Genomic DNA, 23,052 nt, shown 5'->3' with positions numbered 1-23,052 from the left:
CAGAGCAGGCTCTATCCAACCTGGGACTTCAGAATAAATAGCAGTTTCTAATTCTGCTTTGAGACCAGGACACTTGACTGATTTTAAGAAATAGTTGGATGCTGTTGAGAGAAGCTTGTAGAATTGGTATTCTGAAAGAATGAAATCAAATGGACTACAGGGACTTCTTGTTCTGAACCTACTTGTAAGATGACTTTCATCACAACTGCTGCATTGTAAATGAAGTTATGAAAGCCCTGAAGTGTTGCTGGATGAAGTCAGCCCTTAGCCAATGTTTCATCCTTTCCCCTCCCACATAGGTAGCCCTGGTGGTTTGATTCAAAACAAAGCAACATCCAGTCAACAAGTCATTCAGATTCAGATCCAGATAGAAGAACACATTGATCTTACCACAACAATATCAAACACAGAGTGTGCGCCTTTCACCCCGTGCATTTCACAGTTGTTCTGTTTTTGGACCAATGCTACCTGGCCCCTCCTTGCCCACTAACATCAAACTGCTGCCCAATCTCCCTTTGCCCACAGGTCTAAATTAGAGGGTTCAAGCCTCCACTCCAGGAATTGAGCACATAATCCAGGCTGACCCTTCAGTGCAGTACGGAGATGTTAAACCGAGGCACAGTCTGCCCTCTCCGGTGGGCGTAAAAGACCCCATGGCACTATTCGATTAAAAAGCAGGGGCGTTCTCCCTGGCCTTCTGGCCAATATTTATCTCTCAACCAACACCTAAAAAATAGATTATCTGGTCACTTATTCCCATTGCTGTTTTTGGGAGCTTGCTGTGTACAGATTGGCTGTCGCATTTCCCTACATTATAACAGTGACCACACTTCAAAAGTACTTTTATTGAATGTAAAGTGCTTTGGGACATCCTGGTGGCGTGAATCACGATATATAAATGCAAGTTCTTTCATTTTTTTTCAGATCTGATCAAATGTTATAATTGGTAGACCAAAGGTAATTTGTTGAGTGCAAGTGTTTTGAGGAAGGAGAGCATCATATTCCAGCTTAAGATTAAAAGGACAAGAATGGGGAGTGGTATGCACAGTTAAACTGAGTGACTAGGCCAGTCTCCCTTGAATTGTAACTGAACAACAGGCCGTGATGTTTGCTCTAGGATGTGGGGAGCTGCATCAATCTGATATTTTCTTGATGACTGTTTTTGCTTCATTTGCTTGAAGTTACGTTGCCAGCAAGAAGAGCATAGGTTAAAAAATACCACCCCCCGCCCCAAAAACAAAAAACATTGACGGGGGTGTAAGTTGGAGAATGGAGGAAAAATGTGGTGATGGAGGAGGGGACAGTGAGCAAAAGTAAAGGAGGTCTCATCAGAGTTGAGGAAAAAGCGAATCAAAATTAGACTGAATGTCTCCGATGGCGGCCCATTGTGACCTTCAGTGGTAAGGGAAACAGAAATTGAGCCATGCTCTGACTGGTAATAGCTGGAGAGAACCTGGCCTCCCTTATCAACCATTCAGGCCATCAAATACTTCTTGGTATTTCAATTCTTGTCTACAATTTCTACTGAGAAAGTTAGCAAATCTGTACCAGTTGTCATGTTGTAACAGTGAGAACTATTTAAAATCATAGAAAGGTTAGAACTATAGAAAAGATACAGCACAGAAGGGGGCCATTCAATCCATCGTGTCCGTGCCGGCTCGAAGAACAACCAGGTGCCCATTCTAATCCCACCTTCCAGCACCCGGTCCGTAGCCCTGCAGCTTACAGCACTTTAGGTGCAGGTCCAGGTACTTTTTAAAAAGAGTTGAGGGTCCCTGCCTCTACCACCAATTCGGGCAGCGAATTCCATACATCCACCACCCTCTGGGTAAAAAAGTTTTTCCTCATGTCCCCTCTAATCCTTCCGCCAATCAGCTTAAATCTATGTCCTCTAGTTCTTTAACTCTCCGCTAGGGGAAACAGGTACTTCCTGTCTACTCTATCTAGGCCCCTCATAATTTTGTACACCTCAATCAAGTCTCCCCTCAGCCTCCTCTGCTCCAAGGAAAGCAACCCCAGCCTATCCAATCTCTCCTTGTAGCTGCAATTTTCTAGCCCTAGCAACATTCTTGTAAATCTTCTCTGCACTCTCTCCAGAGCAATTACGTCCTTCTTGTAATGTGGTGGCCAGAACTGCGCACAATACGCCAGCTGTGGCCTTACCAGCGTTTTATACAGTTCCATCATTACATCCCTGCTTTTGTATTCTATACCTCCGTTACAGCACAGAAGGAGGCCATTCGGCCCATCGAGTCCACACCGGATCGATACAAGGGCAACCCAGCTAGTCCCACTCCCCCGCCCTTTTCCCATAGTCCTGCAATTTTTTTTCCTTTCAAGTACTTATCCAGTTCCCTTTTGAAGACCATGATTGAATCTGCCTCCACCACCCCCTCGGGCAGTGCGTTCCAGATCCTAACCATTCGCTGTGTTTCAAAAAAAGTTTTTCCTCATGTCACCTTTTGGTTCTTTTGCCATTCACCTTAAATCTATGTCCTCTGGTCCTTGACCCTTCCGCCAATGGGAACAGTTTCTCTCTAACTACTCTCTAGACTCTTCATCATTTTGGCCCAGGAAGCCTGAAAGCTCTGCTGAGTTCAGTATTTGTTGTTTGGTACCTTTTTTAAAATTTAAAATAGATCTTGAAGTAGCTGGTCTGTAGAGGCAGTTCCGATCCAGTCAAGCTGAACTTCCTCAAATGACTCTCTCTTACCCCTGTACAGCCAGTTACTGGACTGTTCTGTTCCAGACATCCTGCTGATCTCAGTTCCTGTTGGGTAGTAATAAGTGTAACTTTTGGCAAATGTTGCAATGATTCAAAGACACTTGTCACCAAGTATGTCTACTTCGTGTCTCATGTTCAGACCGAAACATTTCATTGGAGATAAACAAGTCCTGCAAAGCTGAAGATGGACCTCTGTCTTCACTTGAGTTCACTTCTCTCCCCTCCTCTCCTGCGGACTCTACTCCCGTGGGAAAAGATTCCATGGGCACCAGCGGCCCTGCAGCACCTCATCGAAGGTGACAGCCTGGACATCGCGTGTGGACAGACAGTTTGGCCACGAGTTGTCAGTCGAGTCTGATTCTATCCTTGCCCAATGTCCTCACACATCCAGCAGGAGTCACTAGGCGGCAATCTGGGGCAGGAACCAGGGCTAATTTTCCCCCTTACCTCCCCACTTGCCCAGGAACACTGGCGGCTACTCTAGTGTCCCTGCTGCTGCTCCAGTTGATCTTAGTTCATCCAAACTGACCCGAAAGTCGTACCATTGCAGCATCCAAATGGTACTTAAATCTTTCCAGGGTTTTAGCCTCCATTACACTGTCTAGGAGTCCATTTCATGTGTTCATCACTCTGTGAAGAAAAGCTCCCTGATATCTGTCCTAAAATTGCCTTTCACTAGTTTGAACCTGTGTCCCATTGTCTTACTCTCTCAATTTAATTTAAAGATGCCAAATGAGATTTCCTGGGTTTTTGTAAAAATATGTTGGTTACTTGTCTTTTGTGGTTTTACTACCCATAGTGGGAAAATCACATTAACATTGTGCCAATCATTGTAAAAATTTTTTTGGCCCCAGCAACATTACTGGCACCAATGGGTTTTCCTATGGGAATTCCTCCTGTGTGACCTGTTGGTGAGAAACAGAGCAGGACCTATAGAAGTGTCCGGTGCCTTCCCACTGGTACCCACGCACCACATCTGCAGACAGGTGAACATACCATGCTCTGGCAAGTGATGGAAGCAACATAAACCAAGTACCATGTCTGTGCGTCCTTTCAATCCAGGATGGCGTGAAGTGGTGCAAAGCCTTCCAACATGGTACTGCACGTACAAATGGAGAAACAGTGAGACTATGGGGCTCAAATTCATAGTTCCTTGAAAATCCAAATGCCAAACAACCAACCAGTAGAATAGAGGCACGGAATACAAGGTTAAAGAGGTAGTGACGAATTTGTGCAAAACATTGGATAGGCCACAATTACAGTACCATGTGTAGATTGAATAAAGGACATTACTTCCAGAGTGTGTGCTGTAGATTCACCAGGATGATCACAGGGATGGGAAACTATAATTATGAGGAGAGGTGTGCGGCATTGGTGCAGGGAAAGCTAAGAAGAGATTTCATAGAAATGTTTTAAATTGTGGAGGGTGAGAGTGAATAGGGAAAGACTCTTTCCTCTGGTTGGAGAATCAGCCATTTAAAATTGCCCTGAGAATGGGCATGTTCACTCCGGAAAAGAGACGGTTGAGAGGCGATTCCTTTTTAGGATTCTAAAGAGACCAGATAACATGGTCCATGAGAAGCTGTTTCACCTTGTCCAAAAGCAGTAGAACCAGAGGACGCAGCCTGCGCTTGAAAGGGGGTTAAATTCAAAACTAATCTGTAGAAACAATATTTCAGTGAGTGGTCAATCTATGGAACAGGCTCCCTGGGAGATGGTGGAAGCAGTTTGTATTGATTCATTCAAATGCAAATGAGATCACGCCTCTATGAAGCACATTGGAATATTTTTCTACCTTAAAGGCGCTACGTAATAACAACTGCTTGCATTTATATAGCGTCTTTAACGTAGTAAAATGTCCCAAGGCGCTTAATTGCAAGTTTTTTTTTTGTTTGTTGAGGGTCTCGTGATCTGGTTTGTTGACTGGCAGTGTGGGGTACTGTAGGATGAGAGCGCCATCACAAACTCAGGTGCCATGTGCCCTCTACTTTTACCACCTCCAATACAATCTGGCCTCCTCCCAGAATTTGAAGAGTTTCAATTTTCAGATTCCACCACCTGTTGCATCTGTTGGGCTGTTTCGTCCTTGAAAAGAATGCAAAAAGTAAGAATTAACTTTGGCCAATATGGCACGCAGGAAAACCCAGGATGTCAGCGTGCAGTCTATAATGGAGGTGATGAGGGGTGCACACAGCGGTCAGATTCATGGTGTGAATACATGTTGAGAAACACTTCCAGGTGAAGGTTAGGGGTGTAAAGGGCATCATGCAGTGGTCTTGGTATTGATGGTAACCAATTTAAACACTTCAAGTGTAGATGACAGCCAGGCTTCATATAGTCTATCCTTGGACAATGTGACTGTCTCCTCTTCTTGTTACATGTGGAAGAGATGCTTCTCTGTTCTTTCCTTCTCCTGTTAACTCTCCCTGCTTTCAAAATTTGGAAATAAGTTTTTAAAAATGGTTCAATACATCAGGGTCCATATATTGGAATCTACTATGATACTGATAATGAGATGCATCCAATTTAATGGAAACCTCGGTTGAAACTTTACGGGGTAAATCAAGTGCTGTCACGCTCCCAGTAAGGAGCTGTACAGAGAGAGAGAGAGAGAGAGAGTGTGCACCGGAGAATCGGGGCTGCAGTGTTCTAGCCCAACCTCTGACCTGTGCTCCCTGAAGCATGGCCTCCCCCGCCCCCCCCTACTGGAAGTGTGGGATCAGCTCCGTAATATCCAAGTAAACCACAAGGATAAAAAGCTTGGCCATTCCTGTACCAGGTGCAGTGCATTCATATATGCGTTCTTTAGAAACACAGTCACAATTTTACCACATCTGGTATATCATCTGTCATATTTGGGTCGTTTGTAGACTAACTGATAGAGATTGATTGCCAGGATGAGTCAATAACTTCATTATCATGTCATGTGACTACCAGAATGGTAGAAGGTGAATTAGATGGAATTTGGTCTTTTTCGTCCCGCAATTCCCATGTTCCTATCTTCCCGGATGTGGGTCAGGGAAAGGTGAGATTCCTCTTTCAACAAAAAATGGAAGAGTGGCTGATTTTCTCTCTCACCAATTACCAGCTGAGTCAAAATGAATTCAGAGCTGCTCAATGCCACTACTTTGTTATCCATCATTAACTAAAGAGGAAAAAAAAAACACTCATTAAAAGAGCAATCTCACTCCCAAGACACTGTCTGTTCCAAAGATACTGTCACACATGCATAGCATTCCTGCTGTACCTGGGTCCTGGCAAGAGATTAGAAGTATTTTTGGCTGAATTTCTTTTTGAAATATGCAAAATTCATGTAGCATCGATTTAGCCAATAGTACTGTTGAATCTTAGTGTACTTTGCTTTGCATTGCAGATACCCCGAAGGTTTGTCTAACAGAGTCCTGTGTCATCGTTGCCAGCACCGTCCTCAAATCCTTGGATCGATCTGTCGACCCCTGCCATAATTTCTATAATTACGCCTGTGGGGGCTGGATTAAGGCAAACCCATTGCCCGATGGAAAGTCCAGATGGGGAACCTTCAACAACCTGTGGGACCACAACCAGGCCATCATGAAGCATCTCTTGGGTAAGTGTGTGTATACAAGCACACCGGTCAGTTTATGCAAGACCTCAGCTGAGATCTGGTGCATGGGCAGCTCATCAGGGAATTAGAATTAGTTCTGGATTGTTCTAGCAAAGACTAGGCTCACTGGGCTAAATGGCCTTCTTCTGTACTGTAAACCTCTGTGGCTCACAGAGAGATGCAGAGTTTAATGGAGGAAAGAAGAAAAAGTTGTAATTATTTTAATCAAACCTTTTTTTTCTTGGACAAACTTGACCTTTACATCTTTACCTGTGGGAGTCAAGATCCTGACTGATGCGGTCATTGAAGGACATGTAGGACAAGCTAATAAAGCATTATATTGTGTTGTACCATACGTTCAGCAAACAGGTCCTGGCAGGTTACATTCATTTCATTTCATACACTGCTAATTTACAGATGTGCAACAAGTGTGTGAGCCAATGGGAGATGGTTTGAGTGAGTTGTAGTTTTAGGTGAAGGGAGGGCGGGTTGGTGAATGGACGCATTGTGTAATCAATTATTTTGGTATTTCCTCCCCAGCTGCTAGGCTCATAAGAAAGAACTTGTATTTATATACAGCACCTTTCATAACCTCAGGACGTCCCAAAGTGCTTTACAGCCAATGAAGTACTTTTGAAGTGTAGTCCCTGTTGTGAACGGCAAGGTCCCACAAACAGCAATGTGATGTTGGTTGCATGATAATTATTGGCCAGGACACTGGGGAGGACTCTCCTGATCATCTTCGAAATAGTGGATGGGATCTTTTGCATCCACCTGAGATGGCAGACAGGGCCTTGGTTTAACGTCTCATTCAAAAGACGGCACCTCTGACAGTGCAGCACTCCCTCAGTATTGCACTGGAGTGTCGGCCTGGATTATGGGCTCAAGTCTCTGGAGTGGGACTTGAACCCACGAGCTTCTGACTGAGGCGAGAGAGCTACCAACTGAGCCACGGGTGACACACATCAATGGCAAAGTGAGTGGGCAAACAGTTGGCTTCCAGGACCATGCCAATGTTGGTCTTAGCCTTTGTTGATAGGTGTGCGAGAGAGGCCTGGAGTGGCTTTTTCGCCCCCCCCCCCCTGCCCAATCTTCTGGTTGGCATCGTGATCAAACTCCACTCAGTAGTTTTCCCAAGTAACATGGCTGAGACTGGGCATTCGGGCAGTGGGCGAACAAATTGGTACCCAGACACTCTAACACCAGAGTTTAATGCTCAGACACATGTCACAGTATGTGTGCGCTCGTACTAAGTTAGCCAGCTGGCAGTTACACAAGGGGCAGAAAGATGCAAACTCATCTGGAGTTGCGTAATTGCCCAACAGCTGGAGAAATCGATGTGTTTACAAAGAGGAGCAGGCTGCTCGAGGAGCAGTTCAATACCAAGTGGATTGGTACCTGCAACAAACCTGCTTTTTAAGTAGAAATTTTCTGCTCACTGCAAGCAACCTTCTGTATGCATGTGTTTAACACAGCAGCATCACAGATGGGGCATTGTAGGGTTAAGCACATGTACTATTTGGGTTATTGATATAAAGGATACCCTGGGGGGGAGAGCCTTAATTCCAGATACTTGCTCCCAGTTCACAAAGTTCTGTGCTGAGAACATGCAAGATGAAAAATTTTCCCGGTGACATTCAGCTGGCACATAGTCACCACTCTACATGCTCAACAATCCAGTTCAAATGGAAAGTATAGAGCTAGCTCATATTACTGCTTAGTCCAGCCCAATGAGGAAGGAGGCATTGCTGGATTTGGTTCAGGGGAATGAGGTGGGTCAAGTGTCAGTGGGGAAACATTTAGGAAACAGTGATCATAGTATTATAAGGTTTACAATAGCTACAGAAAAGGACAAGAAGCATTAGAGTAAAAATGATCAATTGGAGAAGGGCCAATTTCAGTGGGATGAGAACGGATCTGGCTTGGGTAAATTGGAATCAAAGATTGGCAGGCAAAACTGTAATTGAACAATGGGCATCCTTTAAAGAGGAGATGGTTCGGGTACATTCCCAGGAGGGGGTAAGGTAGGGCAATTAAAGCCAGAGCTCCCTGGATGACACAAGAGAAAGAGAGTAAGATGAAGTGGAAAAAGGGGGTGTATGACAGGTGTCAGGTTGATAATGCAAGTGAGAACCAGGCTGAATATAGAAAATTCAGAGGGGAAGTGAAAAAGGAAATTAGACAGGCAAAGAGAGAGAGTATGAGAATAGACCAGCAACTAACATAAAAGGGAATCTAAAAGACTTCTATAGGCATTTAAATAGTAAATAGGTGGTAAGAGGAGGGGTGGGACCAAAAAGGAGATCTACTCATGGAGGCAGAGGGTATGGCTGAGCTACTAAATGAGTACTTTGCATCTGTCTTTACCAAGGAAGAAGGTGCTGCCAGAGTCACAGTAAAAGAGGCGGTAGTTGAGATACTGGATGGGCTAAAAATTGATGAAGGAGGTACTAGAAAGGCTGGCTGTACTTAAAGTGGTTAAGTCACCCGGTCCGGATGGGATGCATCCTGAGGGAAGTAAGGGTGGAAATTGCGGAGGTACTGGCCACAATCTTCCAATCCTCCTTAGATACGGGGGTGGTGCCAGAGGACTGGAGAATTGCAAATGTTACACCCTTGTTCAAAAAAGGGTGCAAGGACAACCCAGCAATTACAGGGCAGTCAGTTTAACCTCGGTGGTGGGGAAACCTTTAGAAATGATAATTTGGGACCAAATTAACAGTCATTTGGACAAGTGTGGATTAATTAAGGAAAGCCAGCATGGATTTGTTAAAGGCAAATCGTGTTTAACCAACTTGATAGAGTTTTTTGATGAGGTAACAGAGAGTGAATGAGGGCAATTGCAGTTGATGTGTAAATGGACTTCCAAAAGGCATTTGATAAAGTGCCGCATAATAGGCCTGTCATCGAAGTTGAAGCCCATGGAATAAAAGGGGCAGTGGCAGTATGGATATGAAATCTTTGAAGGTGGCAGGGCAGGTTGAGAAAGCAGTTTAAAAAAGCAAATGGCACAGAGTACAAAAGCAATGAAGTTATAATAAACCTTTATAAAACACTGGTTCAGCCACAAGTGAAGTATTGTGTCCAGTTCTGGGCACCGCACTTTATGGCCTTCACCTCTTTCCTAGAGAGGGTGCAGAAGAGATTTACTAGACTGATTCCAGGGATGAGGGACTTCAGTTATGTGGATAGACTGGAGAACCTGGGGTTACTCTCCTTAGAGCAGAGACCGTTGAGAGGAGATTTGATGGAGGGATTCAAAATCATGAAGGGTCTAGACAGAGTGGATAGAGAGAAACTTCCCATTGGCGGAAGGGTTAAGAACCAGAGGATATCTATTTAAGGTGATTAGCAAAAGAACCAAAGGTGACATGAGGAAAAACTTTTTTTACGCAGTGAGCGGTTATGATCTGGAATGCACTGCCAGGGTGGGTGGTGGAGGCAGACTCAATTGTGGCTGGAAAAAGGGAATTGGATAAATACTTGAAAGGAAAAAATTTGCAGGGCTACGGGGAAAGGGTGGGGGAGTGGGACAAGCTGGATTGCTCTTGCTGAGAGCCGGCACGGACTCAGTGGGCCTCCTGTGCTGTAACCATTCTATGATCTATGAAGATTCTGTTGGAGGCTGATTTTTAAATCTCCCCTGGGTCCATTCAGAGTGAGTTCTTCTCTGGAGTGAACACTTCGATCAATTACGACCATGGTACGGTCTTCGAGGAGCCCTCCAGTATATCTTAGCTTCAACCTCGAGAGAGGGCCCCTCTGATTGGAATTGTTGTGGTGCTGTGTTGACTGAGAGTTGGGTTGAAACTGTTACACCCTAGCAGAGGGAGGACACTCATCCCATCAATCTGAGGTGTATTTGAACCCAAGTCCCAAGGCTGAAAGCACAGTATATTAACCCATGCTCTACACTGTTGCTTAGCTGCATTATTCACGGTGCAGTCCTGGGAGACCACAGTCAAACGCCAAGGGACCTTGGGATAACACAGGGTACTTTGTTCTCTTATACGTTTATCACCTTCCTGTTAAAATCATCAACTTAATGGCGACTTTGATAAACAATCGGCCTGAGCCATCCTTGTTGGATAAAGAACAGGACATTTTATTTAGCAGCTAATCCTCTTTTTAGTGGAATTCTCGATTCCTAATTAGAAGCAGGTGGCCCATGTCTATCTGGCCAGGAGGCTGGATGCTATTAGGGAAAAATGTGCTGCCGTAGAAAGAGCAAGATAAAGGATAAGAGAGAGGGGAACGGATACTTTGTGGAAAGGACCGAGTGTAAAACACTCATTTACCCAGACTCGGGCATGACTTGCTGAACCTGTGAAGCGTCTTCAGTTTTGGGAGCTTCTTAAAGTGATAACAGAAGGAGAGAGATATGAAAGTTATGTACTAAAGTAACAGCAAAAGATTTAACAAGAAAATTGAGCAAATGTAACATTGGAGATTTTAAATTAAAAACTGAAAGCCAGCGCATTGATGCAATTGGAGATAAAGTTTGGAAGGATTTGTGACAGGAACGAGAAATCCATGGACTGCTGAAGAAAGCCAACACTCGGCCACATTTAAATCCAGTCAGTCATGTATTCCAGACAAATATCACGAACTCGTATATGCCCCAGGCAGAACAACCTGAATAAGTCAACGAGGCAAAACATTTCTCGGCCTTTTTCTCTCCTGTTTTACTGAAGCCTCGTGACTCAGTGCTGGGAAAAGTTCAGTCAGCAATTTGACCAGATACTGAGGGGTTCATTTTAACCTAACCCGCTGGGCGGGAATCCCACGGGATCGGGTGGAAGGCTGGTTTTACACCCCGCCCAATATTACACTCCACTGACTTCAATGGAGAGTAAAACCAGCATTGCACCCGATCCTGGCAGTTTCCTGACAGGCGGGTTAGGTTAAAATTGCCCTGAGTGTCGGTGGATGCTTCAAACATCGAGGGTATGACAGCAACGCCTGTTATTGCCTTTACTTGACGCACGTGCTTACCCGCTCTCCCGTGCTCACACTCACTTACACTCCCACTCGCACTTCCATTCTTATATATGTGTGAGCTGACACCCACGTGCGTGCACTTCCAGGGGGAGTCACTGGATAGCAGTCAGTGAGAACCCTAGCCGATATATTCCTCCCTCCCTACCCCAAAGTAATTAAAATATGCCCACAACTGCCCCAGCAGCAGAGAGCAGCTAATTCATCAGAGCCCAAGACACGAGCCCTATCTGACCATGTAGCCCAGTGCCACATCACTATTGGGTGGAGTCACCAACCCAGCTGTAGGTGATTGCGGTGTGGCGTAAGTGAGATCCACTTTAGCGACTTGCAACTGAGCTTTGGTCCATGTGCATTTTGAAGTCTCCTCAACCCACTGCCACTCCCCGACCTTTTTGTAACCTCTTCAGAATTATCCTGCAAGGACCTGCACAACTTGCAAACAGCCTGCAGTAAACGTGAGATTTATTTTCATTTGTTTGTCCCTTTTTATCATGGTTGTTTTTTTTTTGATGCTTGCCTCTTGCTCGATTCTATTTTTGGAATGTGAGGCTGGATGCTTGCTGTTGATTCTGTAAGATACTTTCCTGAATTTTCCCCTTGCTCAGCTCGCCCCTTCTATGACTTTATTAATTCCAACTTGAGAGAATTCCATTTCTTTAGTTGGTGCTAACTTCTTTCTCCAGAATGTTCCTGCTTTCAGCAGGCGCGACCTGTCGCTGGCTTACATTTTATTTTTATACTCCCATTTTTTTACTCCTGCCCTTCTCGGGGCCACTTGTCTCAGTGCATATGCCCTGTGTTGACTCCAGTACTGCGCTGTGCTTACAGGGCAGTTATACTGTGGTCCTGGATTCACTCTGGCGCACACATACTCTGTGATGTCAGCCAGATCAAATCTTGTTAATTCTCACACCACTTTGGCCTGGGTTGATTGTTAAAAAGCTTCCAGGCCATGCAATCATTTTTTTTCTTAAAGATTAAGTTTCTCTATGGTAAGGAATCAACTGTCCCATTGATCTTGTGCACAACTCTGGTCTCCATATTACAAAAAGGATATAGAGGCACTGGGGAAGGTGCAAAAACAATTTACAAGAATGATACCAGAACTGAGAGGTTATACCTATCAGGAAAGACGGGCTTTTTAATCTAGAAACGAGAAGGCTGAGGGGTGATCTGATCGAGGTCTTCAATATTATGCAAGGATTTGATAGGGTAAACTTAGAGAAACTGTTTCCACCTTTTTGGGGGAGTCCAAAACTAGGGAATATGAAATAGTCGCTAATAAATCCAATAGGGAATTCAGGAGAAACTTCACCCGGAGAGCAGTTACAATGTGGAACTTGCTACCACATGGAATGGCTGAGGCGAATAGCATAAATGTATTTAAGGGGAAGCTCGATAAACATGAGGGCGAAAGGATTAGAAGGATACGCTGATAGGGTTAGATGAAGTAGGATGGGAGGAGGCCCGTGTGGAGTACAAACACCAGCACAGACCAGTTGGGCCGAATGGCCTATTTCTGTGCTGTAAATTCTATGTAATTCTATGATCCTGACATTCAAAAATAATTACTTGCATTTATGACATAGAAAAACATCCCGAGGCTCTTCAGAGGTATAATTAGACAAAAATGGATGCTGCTCAGTATTATGGGGGTGACTGAAAGCTTGGTCAAAGAGATGGGTTTTAAGAAGGGTCTTAAAGGAGGAGAGAAAGGTTTGGGGGGACCTCCAGAGCTTGATGCCTAGAAGGCTGAAGGCACAGCTGCCAATGGTGGGGTGAAGAGAGTGGGGGATGTATAAGAGGCCAGAGTTGGAGAAACTCCGCGTTCTCTGAGGGTTGTAGGGCTGGAGGAGGTTTGAGAAAGGGAGGGGTGAGACCATGGAGGGATTTATTGGGAGGATGAGAATTTTAAATCTGAGGTGTTGGGGGACCGGGAGCCGATGTAGGTCAGCGAGCACAGGGGTGATGGGTGAACGGGTCTTGGTGCGAGTTAGCATACCGGCTGCAGAGTTTTGGATTCAGCAGCGTGATTCGGTGCTGTTGGCCTCACCTTGCCAGTTGGCTCGTGGCACAAAGTGGAACTGGAGCAACAACTCGCAAGCACTTCAAATCACTTGCGCTGTGGATTTCTGAATCTGTTCCTCACTCCATTTCCCAACCCTGTTGGATCTCAAGTTGTGACAGGTTTCTTGTCTTCATTACTAAGCTTCCACCAGTCTTTGAAGGATGCCACCTGGGAATAAAGAACTGGAGATGTGTCGCTTACTATCTTTTTAAACTGCGGTATTCCAGAGTGGAGTCGAGTGATAACGCTGAGGGTCAGTGCACCAGTCACTCAAGTTATGGTATTACCAGTAAGAGTAACACCCATTGTGTGTGTGCGGCTCCATCTCAAATAGAGAAGTAAAGAATGCACTTGCATTTATTTAGCTTCTTTCATGATGTCTCAAAGTGTTTCACCATCGATGAAGTACTTTTGAAGTGTAGTCACTGTTGCAATGTAGGAAATGCAGCAGCCAATTTGCACACAGCAAGCTCCCACAAACAACAATGAGATAAATGACCAGATCATCAATTTGACTGTTAAATAGTGGACAGGATATTTCCCCTGCTCTTCAATAGTGCCATGGGATCTCTTACGTCCACCTGAGAGGGCAGATGGGGCCTCAGTTTAACATCTTATCCGAAAGATGGCGTCTCCGACGGTGCAGAACTCCCTCAGTACTGCACTGGAGTGTCAGCCTAGATTGTGCCCAAGTCTCTGGAGTGGGACTTGAACCCACAGCCTTCTGACTCCGAGGCGAGAGTGCTACCACTACACAATGCTTATCAGCTGGTATTTTCACTTTAATGCTTTAAGGAATGAGGAAAGACACTGCCAAGCTCACAGCGTCATCCAGCTCCCAGTCATGGCCCGATCTGACCACATTTCCTTTCTGTCCAACCCCAAACTGATCCTTTGAGTAGAATAATATAACAATGTAGGAATGAGTTATGAGACGGAAGCAGAGCTGAAACAGGAAACACGTATGGGAATTTTTTTTGAATAAATGACCAGTATGATTTGAAATAAACAGAAAATACTGGAAATACTCGGCAAGTCAGGCAGCATCTGCGGAGAAAGGAAGAGTTAATGCTTCAGGTCGATGGCCCTTTGTCAGAACAGGAAGAAGTGTGATTTGAAGCCTGGCTTTGTAGAAGAGTTCTTCTGCCCTTGTGGGGAGAGAACAATGTGCAAAAATGGTGCAGCAATATCTCTATTTTTAGCAGGCCAACTGGTTCCCTGCAGTAACTGTTGCCTATACCTTAAGTAAATTTTTATCAAGTTACTTGGTGTTTAAAGTAGCTCATGTACAATATTGCAGAGAATGCAGTTTCTGAGATCCACGCTACGTGAGAGCAGGCAGTTGTTTGGTATGCAAGTCGACTAAGGTACAGTTGCTTTCTTCAAAGAAAGAGTGTTTGAACCTTTGGACATTGAAAATTTTATTCATAATCTCCGGCCATTGTCCTTCAGCTGGTTTCTCTGGTGGTTTTTATTTGTTTTTGACAATTAAATGCCAAATAGCATGGAGAGTACTGTTCAAACCTTATCCACTTGACTGGTTGAAGTAATTAATAGTCTGACTATTGAAATAGGACCTCTTTGATCCTCAGAGGCAATCTGCCTTTTAGAGTCCCAAAAGAACCATATAAGAAATGAGGTTTTCCTCTGATCTCCCATTCCTGGCGTTGACCCGCCTACTTCCAGTGGAGGTGGTCAAGCAGGAATTCTGGGAGCTTTGGCACGTAACAGTTTATCAGAATTACTTAGCAATTACAAGACAGAAGTGGATTGTTTGGTCCCACCAGACCATGCTGGTGTTTACCCTCCACACGAGCAGTATCCTAATCCCATGTGCCCACCCTGTTCCCATTATCTTCCCCTTTCCTTCAACCACCAATCTAACCTACACTTAAATTTTGACATGTTCTCTTTCAGGCACTAACTCCATCGTACATTCCACAGCATCACAAACCTTTTTTTAAAAAAAAAAAAATTCTCCTAAATCTCTTTGGATTAATCTTGTATATGTCCCTTCATTCTGTATCTCTCAATCACTGGAAACAGGCTGTTTTTATCTACCTTGTCCCAACCTTCCATAATTTTAAACACCTTTATTAAATCGCCCTGTAATCTCCTCTGTTCTAGCAAAAACAGCCCTCATTCTTCCTCTTAACCTGACTGCATCCCATTGGATCCGCTCCTAGAGCGGGGCCCAAAACTGCGCACACACCTCCGCTGTGGTCTTACTAAGATTTTATATCGATTCACCATTCTCGATGTTTATATTCTATACCTGGCCATAAAACCCAATATTCCATTAGTTTTTTTTTATGGCCATCTATGCCTGAGGTGCTGCTTTTCATATCTTGTGAACCTGAACCCAAATCCCTCTTCCACATTACCCAAATTTCCCCCCATTCAAAGTAAAATTATTATTTTCATTTTCTGTACCACCTCACACTTATTGACATTAGATTCTATCTGCCACTTGTTTTTGCCCATTCCACCGACTTATCAGTGTTCCCTTCGGAATTATTTGCTATGCCTCCTATTTTAGTATCAGCCAGATGTGACCATTTCAGTAACACTGCACTAGACACACAGTTAAACACAAAACTGCAGAAACAGAACCAAATTAAGGGCTCTCCAATGTAAATATTGCAATAAAACTTTAACCTGAAACCTCACCAGGCCTGGAACAGCTCCCAATATTTTCAGTAGTTAAACAAATCTGCCCTTTGAACATGTGTAATGATTTTAAGCATCATTGCCAGTGAAATATTTTTTAAAATCAAAGGGACTGGATGGGCCTCATTTTCTATATTCAGCGGCTGACTGAATATTATTTCTATATTTGAAGGCGCGGGTTTATTTGGGATTCTCATGGAAAAGGGGGAGGTGCCGATAATACAGCGCTATGGAACCATTCATGGGCGTGTCTGACCCGTGCGGAGGCTTGGGTATCGGTGCTCTGGAGAATTAGACCTGCCTTAACCCAGATATTACCTATACGCAGCAGTCCTTTCCTTTTGTATGGGTGTATGAGTGGTTAATGGTGATTTCCAGAAGCCCAAGGTGAGTGGACAGAAAGGATAGTTGGGGAATAGGGGCCCAATGCTGGGGCTTGGATTGTTACATGTACAAATCTGAACCATTACATACCCTATGGCCCAGGTGAGCATTGCCATTGTGAAAGTGGTACTCGTGCGTGCTGGGAACTCCCTCTCACACACACACACACTGCTGTCTGCTGAATTTGCATTTATATAGCACCTTTCACATCCTCAGGACAGCCAATACTTTAAGTATAGTCACTGCTGTGATGTGGGCAAACATGAACACAACTAGATCCCATAAACAGCAATGAGATAAGTAACCAAGGAGGTTGGTTGAGGGGTAAATATTGGCCAGAATACCAGGACAACTCACTGCTGCTCTTGGTGCCACGGGATGTTTTAATGGCCACCTGAACAGGGGGCCTCTGTTTAACGTCCCATCTGAAAGTCAGCCCTTCACCATCAACCTAGATTAAGTGCTCATGTCTTTGGAGTGGGGCTTCCTGACTCCGAGGCGAGAGTGCTACACTGGCACTCCGCTGTTTGGAGCAGGCCTGATGAAAATACAGAATGCGATCCAGTAGCCAAGTTAAAAGCCTTGGGCAGTGATGATCGACAGTGTTTGGGAACCACATTGGCGGGTTAATGTAGCAATCTTGGGTTGAGGTCAAGGTAGTTTGAATGTGAGGTAAAGAAAGTGACCCTCCAGTGATTTAGTTCAACCACACTTGGAATAATACCCAGGTTTGGTCACTGTTTACAGAAGGTTAGAATAGCTTGAGTGCGGTAAAGAGAAGTCAGGATGATTCTTGGGTTTGGTCACATGAACTACGATGATGGATTAAAAGGTCAGCTCTGTTGGGGGAAGTGTTAGTTAGCGTGATACAAATGTTCCAATTGGTGAGAGGAAATCACGTTTATACATTGTGGAATAAGGGGGTGGAAATTCATTTCGGCCCATTTTCGGGCCTGAAATAGGCAGCGCGCCAGAGGCTCGAGGGTCACCCAAAATTTGGCTTCGGGCCTCATGTTGCTGGTGAGCTGCGGACGATAATCGGGCATCCAGAGGCAGCTCGCTGATTCCATGAGGACAAAGTTGGGCCAGCAGCACTCTGGTAAGTCCTGGGAGGGGAAGTGGGGGGGACTACTCTGGAACTGGGGGGGGGGGGCGGGGGGGGGGAGCACTCCTTCCCTCAACTCCACATTCAGGTAACTCTTTCCATTTTAAAAAGGTATGTTTTTAAGGAGTGCTGGTTAAGCTGCATGTAGACTTGGTCATCCTGAACACAGCAGGCCCGGCACCAGCTACATTCGGGGCAGCCCAAATTCGAGAAAAGGGCCTCAAACAGGCTCTAGGCCCCTAATTATATATGCGAGGGGTCTAACCCCTGTTTCAGGCACGGGCCCTGGACCCCTCTATACTGGAGCCTTTACCGATACTATGTGCGCCAGCACGGTATGTGCGCTTGCACTCCGCCCGCCATATTGGAAGCTTAGGCGCCCATTTTACGCCTGTAAAACTGGTGCGGCATCAATGAACTGCTAGGCCAAGGAGTATAATTGCACATGTTTTATAAAATGATTAAAATATTAAATGTAAGTTGTCCCTGAGAGGAGTAAATATGTGGAATAAACAGCCCCCTAAATAGAAGATGCAGAACAGGCTCCTGTGGAGCTTGGTATTTTTCTAATAGCTCACTGATTAACACACAGGAAATGTCGTTACAACTTCTGGTCCAATTGCTGAGCAAATATTGGATCCAGTGATCGAAACAGAAAATGTGCCAAACACGGTTTAAACCATGTTTTAAACTTGAAAAAAATTCAACTTAAAAGTGGTGATTAGCTGCAAAAACGAACGTAAAGGATTTATTGAAAGACTAGTGCCATTCATGACAAAATGAAGTGGTCAGATGTATCCCCGTGGCAACTGGCTGATTTCACTCCGTGTTTGGCACCTTCTTGCTGGATCCGCGTTGCCAAGGCAACGTTTTCTTCAGTGGTGTGTGATCTTCTGCAGCTGGTGGTTGCTTCATAAATGAAGGTCGAATCATTGGCAGAATCCTACAGACCCATGTGCAACTCTTGAGATAATGCACATTGAAGAAAGATGACAATTTCAGCACATTCCCAGAGCGGTGCATCTGTGGGATAGGATGCAGTGGCTCAAATTCAGAACTGTCCTACAAGGGGAGAACATAGAAGACTCAAAGTGCCAGATGTTATAGAGCGAATCAGGGAGGGAACTGCAACGGAGATGGAGTCGAGATGCAATTTTGGGGATATGTAATGAGCAATTTGGTTGTCGAAATTGCAGTGAAATTAACCAGATGGGTCTAATAATCTTTTATTTCTTTAATGCCTTGAGTAGAATTAGAAATGTTGCCAAAACAATAATGTTGAGGGCGTAACCTGACTGCGAAGGCAATGCAGCTCGAGAGAAGAGCACGGAGGTGTAGTGGTTACTATTGTGGTGAGGCTGTTGGATCTGGATTGGGCTCAGTTCGCATTGCCAAGCAAATTCAGAGTACTGGCAGTAACTCCAAGACACCTGTGCACCCACAGAGAACGGCACGAACAGCTGATCATAAGCAGCACATGCAAATTTAACCTTCTGACCATTGCCGATCCCTGAGGGTCATTCTATATAGAACGGGTGTCAGCCGAGGATTCAGTGGGTTGCACTCGCGCCTCGGAGTCAGAAGTTTGTGGGTTCATGTCCCACTCGAGAGAATTGAGCACAAAATCTAGGCTGACGCTCCAGTGCTCCGCTGTCAGAGGGTGCCATCTTTCAGATGAGAAGTTAAACTGAGGCTCTGGACATATACGATCCCTCAGCATTATTTTGAAGAAAAGCATGATAGTTCTCCCCGTTGTCCTGGCCAGTATCCCACCAACCAACATTATTAAAACAGATAATCTGGTCATTTATCTCATTGCTGTTTGTGGGATCTTGCTGTGCACAAATTGCCTGCTGCATTTCCACAACAGTAACTACACTTCAAAAGTACTTCATTGGTTGTAAAGTGCTTTGGGATGTTCTGAGATTGTGATAGGCGCTATATAAATGCAAGTCTTTCTTTTTAATAACAATCTGAAAACCACATTCCATATGGAATTGCAACCTGCAAATTATACTCGTAGCTCGGATGGGCATAGAAACATAGGAATTGCTGGACAAGTAAAGACCAAGGTCCATTTAGTTCGCCTCCTACCATATTAGTAATCTCCTGGTACATTGATAATGGAGTTGTTGACTAATCATTGCAATCAATCTCTATCAATTAGTCCACAACAGACCCAGACATGAGGTGGGAAAAACCCCAGTGGTGGAGAGCTTTGGGAACCAGAGGTCCAAAGTCACCTGTTCCTCCCAAACATGCTGCACTTACCACATGTCCTGTCTTAAATTACTCATACATTGTATCCCAAAATGTTATTTTCTGAAAAAAAATATTTCTAATTTGCATGTCAATGAATCAATGCGAACTGTTTCCACCATCTTACCTCAGAAAGGATGTCCTTGCCATAGAGGGAGTGCAGCGAAGGTTCACCAGACTGATTCCTGGCTGGCAGGACTGTCGTATGAGGAGATTGGGTCGACTCGGCTTGTATTCACTCGAGTTTAGAAGAATGAGAGGGGATCTCATTGAAACGTATAAACTTCTGACAGGGCTAGACAGACTGGTTGCAGGGAGGATGTTTCCCCTGGCTGGGGGGGGTCCAGAACGAGGGGTCACGGTCTCAGGATACGGGATAGGACATTTAGGACTGAGATGAGGAGAAATTTCTTCACTCGGAGGGTGGTGAACCTGTGGAATTCTCTACCACAGAAGGCAGTGGAGGCCAAGTCACTGAATATATTTAAGAAGGAGCTAGATAGATTTCTAGGCACAAAAGGCATCAAGGGGTATGGGGAGAGAGCGGGAATATGGTATTGAGATAGAGGATCAGCCATGATCATATTGAATGGCGGAGCAGGCTCGAAGGGCCGAATGGCCTACTCCTGCTCCTATTTTCTACGTTTCTATGTGAAGCCTGTTCCATAGATTGACCACGTGCTCACTGAAATCATGGCCTCGATATTTAAGCACCCCTGACCCTCTTCCCCCTGTCGTGGGGTGGGGGGGGTTTAAGTGTTGAAAACGAGGAATGCGACTCCATGCACGCACTGTCACCTTTTTTACGGCGGAGGATATCGGGGCATCAGAGTGTCTCAGCAGGAAAAGACGGCCATTTAATGGCCCAATTTTAAAATTTGCTGCTGCACGCGTTTGGGAAACTCAGCAATGAAAGGGAGACAGGAGCTGCCAGCTCCACAAAGTAAGTGCCTTTTTCAGCGCTCCTTGGGGCCAGGATGTGTAGGAGTTGCCCCGGGGCCTTCAGGGAAGCGTTCCATCTCGACTTCCCTCCCTCCCCTCCCTCCCTCCCTCCCTCCCTGCCCGCCCGCCCGCCTCTCTTCCTTGGTTTTGTTTCCCCAAGCCCCTCTGACCTCCCGATTGCCAGGAACTGTCTCCAAAGGTCCTCTGCGGCTGCCCATTCCCTCCCGCCCATCAGCCAGGCTGTCCATTTGGCCGGCTACCGGGCAGGAAGCAGAGCTTAAAAAATGTTCGAGGTCCTGCGGTTAAGTTCGGCAGAACCTCTGCTTCCCTGGCCTTGCCGGGTTCTTCAGCCATTTTCAGCCTCCCCATAAATATTGGGGCCAATGTTTCCGCTGCTGGAGGCAGCCATTTTCTTTGCTTCCAGCAACACTTTGCCTCCAAGGATCCTTTTGGTGGGTCACCGTACCTCCAGAGGCACTAATGCCACATTCGGAGGCAGCAGGGTACAAATCTTGATGGCTCCTAGTTTTACTCCTAAGCTTCATTGGGTTATTCTTGGCAAACTCTCTTCAGCACCTGTTTTTTACTGGATATTTGACATTGAGAAGCATTCCTTTTATAAGACAGTCTGTGGGCACTGCCAAACCCCATTGTAAACCGATATTAAAAGAAAAAGCTGTAAAAACAAATAGAGGGATAATGTTTTTCAGATGTTTAACGTAAGTGTTACTGACTGATAGGGGACACTTTCGTGTAAACGCAGAGGGAGTGCAAGCACTGTTAAGTATTTGGCAGCTCTCCATTTAAGGATATCGAGTAAAGAGAGCAAAATAAACACCAGTGAAAATAATTAAAGACCTTGAGAAATGTGAACTGACTTCATTGAGGTCTGTGCCAGGCCCATTGCTCGAGGACTCTGCTTCCCTGCTGCGTGCGGTAAAGTGGGGAAGCAGTGTGATTTGCTACAGAGATAGGGACACTTTGTCCCACTGATCCCTCCTGCGGTGAGTTTCTAATCTTGCCTGAGCCATTTAAGGGGTTTGGCACCAAACGGAGCCCAGCAGCCTACTGAGTGAAAGGGGAAACATTACACTTTCCTAAATGAATTGTGGCCAGGATAGGGGAGACTTTCTTCAGAATTGCGTGAGGAAAATGTTTTCCCTGGCTGAGACAGGTGCATAGGAGATAGAATTCTAATACAATCAGGGACGAGGGACTTCAGTTCTGTGGAGAAACTGGGATTGTCCTCAGAGCAAAGAAGGTTACGGTGAGATCTATTAGGTGTTCAAAATTATAAAGGGTTTTGATAAGGTAGATCGGGAGAAATTGTTTCCACTGGCAGGAGGGTCGGTAACCAGAGGACACAGATTATAGTTAATTGGCAAAAGAACCAGAGAGGAGATGAGAATTTTCTTAACGCAGCGAGTTATGATCTGAAATTCACTGCCTGACAGGGTGGTCATGATGTGGAGATGCCGGTGATGGACTGGGGTTGACAATTGTAAACAATTTTACAACACCAAGTTATAGTCCAGCAATTTTATTTTAAATTCACAAGCTTTCGGAGATTTTCTCCTTCCTCAGGCAAATGTTTCAAGAGCTCCTTGAAGCCTACGCATTTATACATATTGAACAATACATGGTGTTTACAGACTGCCCCTGCAACTGCCCGTTGCCAAGGCAATCACCGTGTTCAGACAGAGAGGTGTCATCTGCAGAACCCCCGAATACACATTCAACAAAAAAACAAACAGGGAAAAAAAACAGAGAAAAAAAAACACAGAGAGAGGCAGAAACATCCGGAAGGCAGAGAGAGCCAGCAAATGACCCATTATATTTTAATATAAATGACCCATTATATTAAAATATAATGGGTCATTTGCTGGCTCTCTCTGCCTTCCGGATGTTTCTGCCTCTCTTTTTTTTTCTCTGTTTTTTTTCCCTGTTTGTTTTTTTGTTGAATGTGTATTCGGGGGTTCTGCAGATGACACCTCTCTGTCTGAACACGGTGATTGCCTTGGCAACGGGCAGTTGCAGGGGCAGTCTGTAAACACCATGTATTGTTCAATATGTATAAATGCGTAGGCTTCAAGGAGCTCCTGAAACATTTGCCTGAGGAAGGAGAAAATCTCCGAAAGCTTGTGAATTTAAAATAAAATTGCTGGACTATAACTTGGTGTTGTAAAATTGTTTACAATTGACAGGGTGGTGGAAGCCGATTCAATAGTAACTTTCAAAGGGGATTTGGATAAATATTTGAAAAGGAAAAATTGTCAGGGCTACGGGGGAAGAATGGGACTATTTGGATTGCGCTT

At 44.9% G+C, this 23,052-nt stretch overlaps 1 protein-coding gene across 2 annotated transcripts in view; it reads left to right on the top strand.

Annotated features, from left to right (window-relative positions):
• The window catches only part of LOC137301209 (endothelin-converting enzyme 1-like), a 220,232-nt gene that overhangs the window by 106,715 nt on the left and 90,465 nt on the right, over positions 1 to 23,052 (top strand). For both annotated transcript variants that reach the window (XM_067970678.1, XM_067970677.1), the window contains one exon: positions 6,099 to 6,311. In XM_067970678.1, the coding sequence (XP_067826779.1) occupies positions 6,099 to 6,311 (213 nt within the window). The remainder of the gene's footprint in view (positions 1 to 6,098; positions 6,312 to 23,052) is intronic.

Source organism: Heptranchias perlo, chromosome 32, assembly GCF_035084215.1.
Source record: "Heptranchias perlo isolate sHepPer1 chromosome 32, sHepPer1.hap1, whole genome shotgun sequence".
Lineage (NCBI taxonomy): Eukaryota > Metazoa > Chordata > Chondrichthyes > Hexanchiformes > Hexanchidae > Heptranchias > Heptranchias perlo.
The sequence above is the reverse complement of the archived record's forward strand: the minus strand, read 5'-3'. Positions and strand labels throughout refer to the sequence as shown.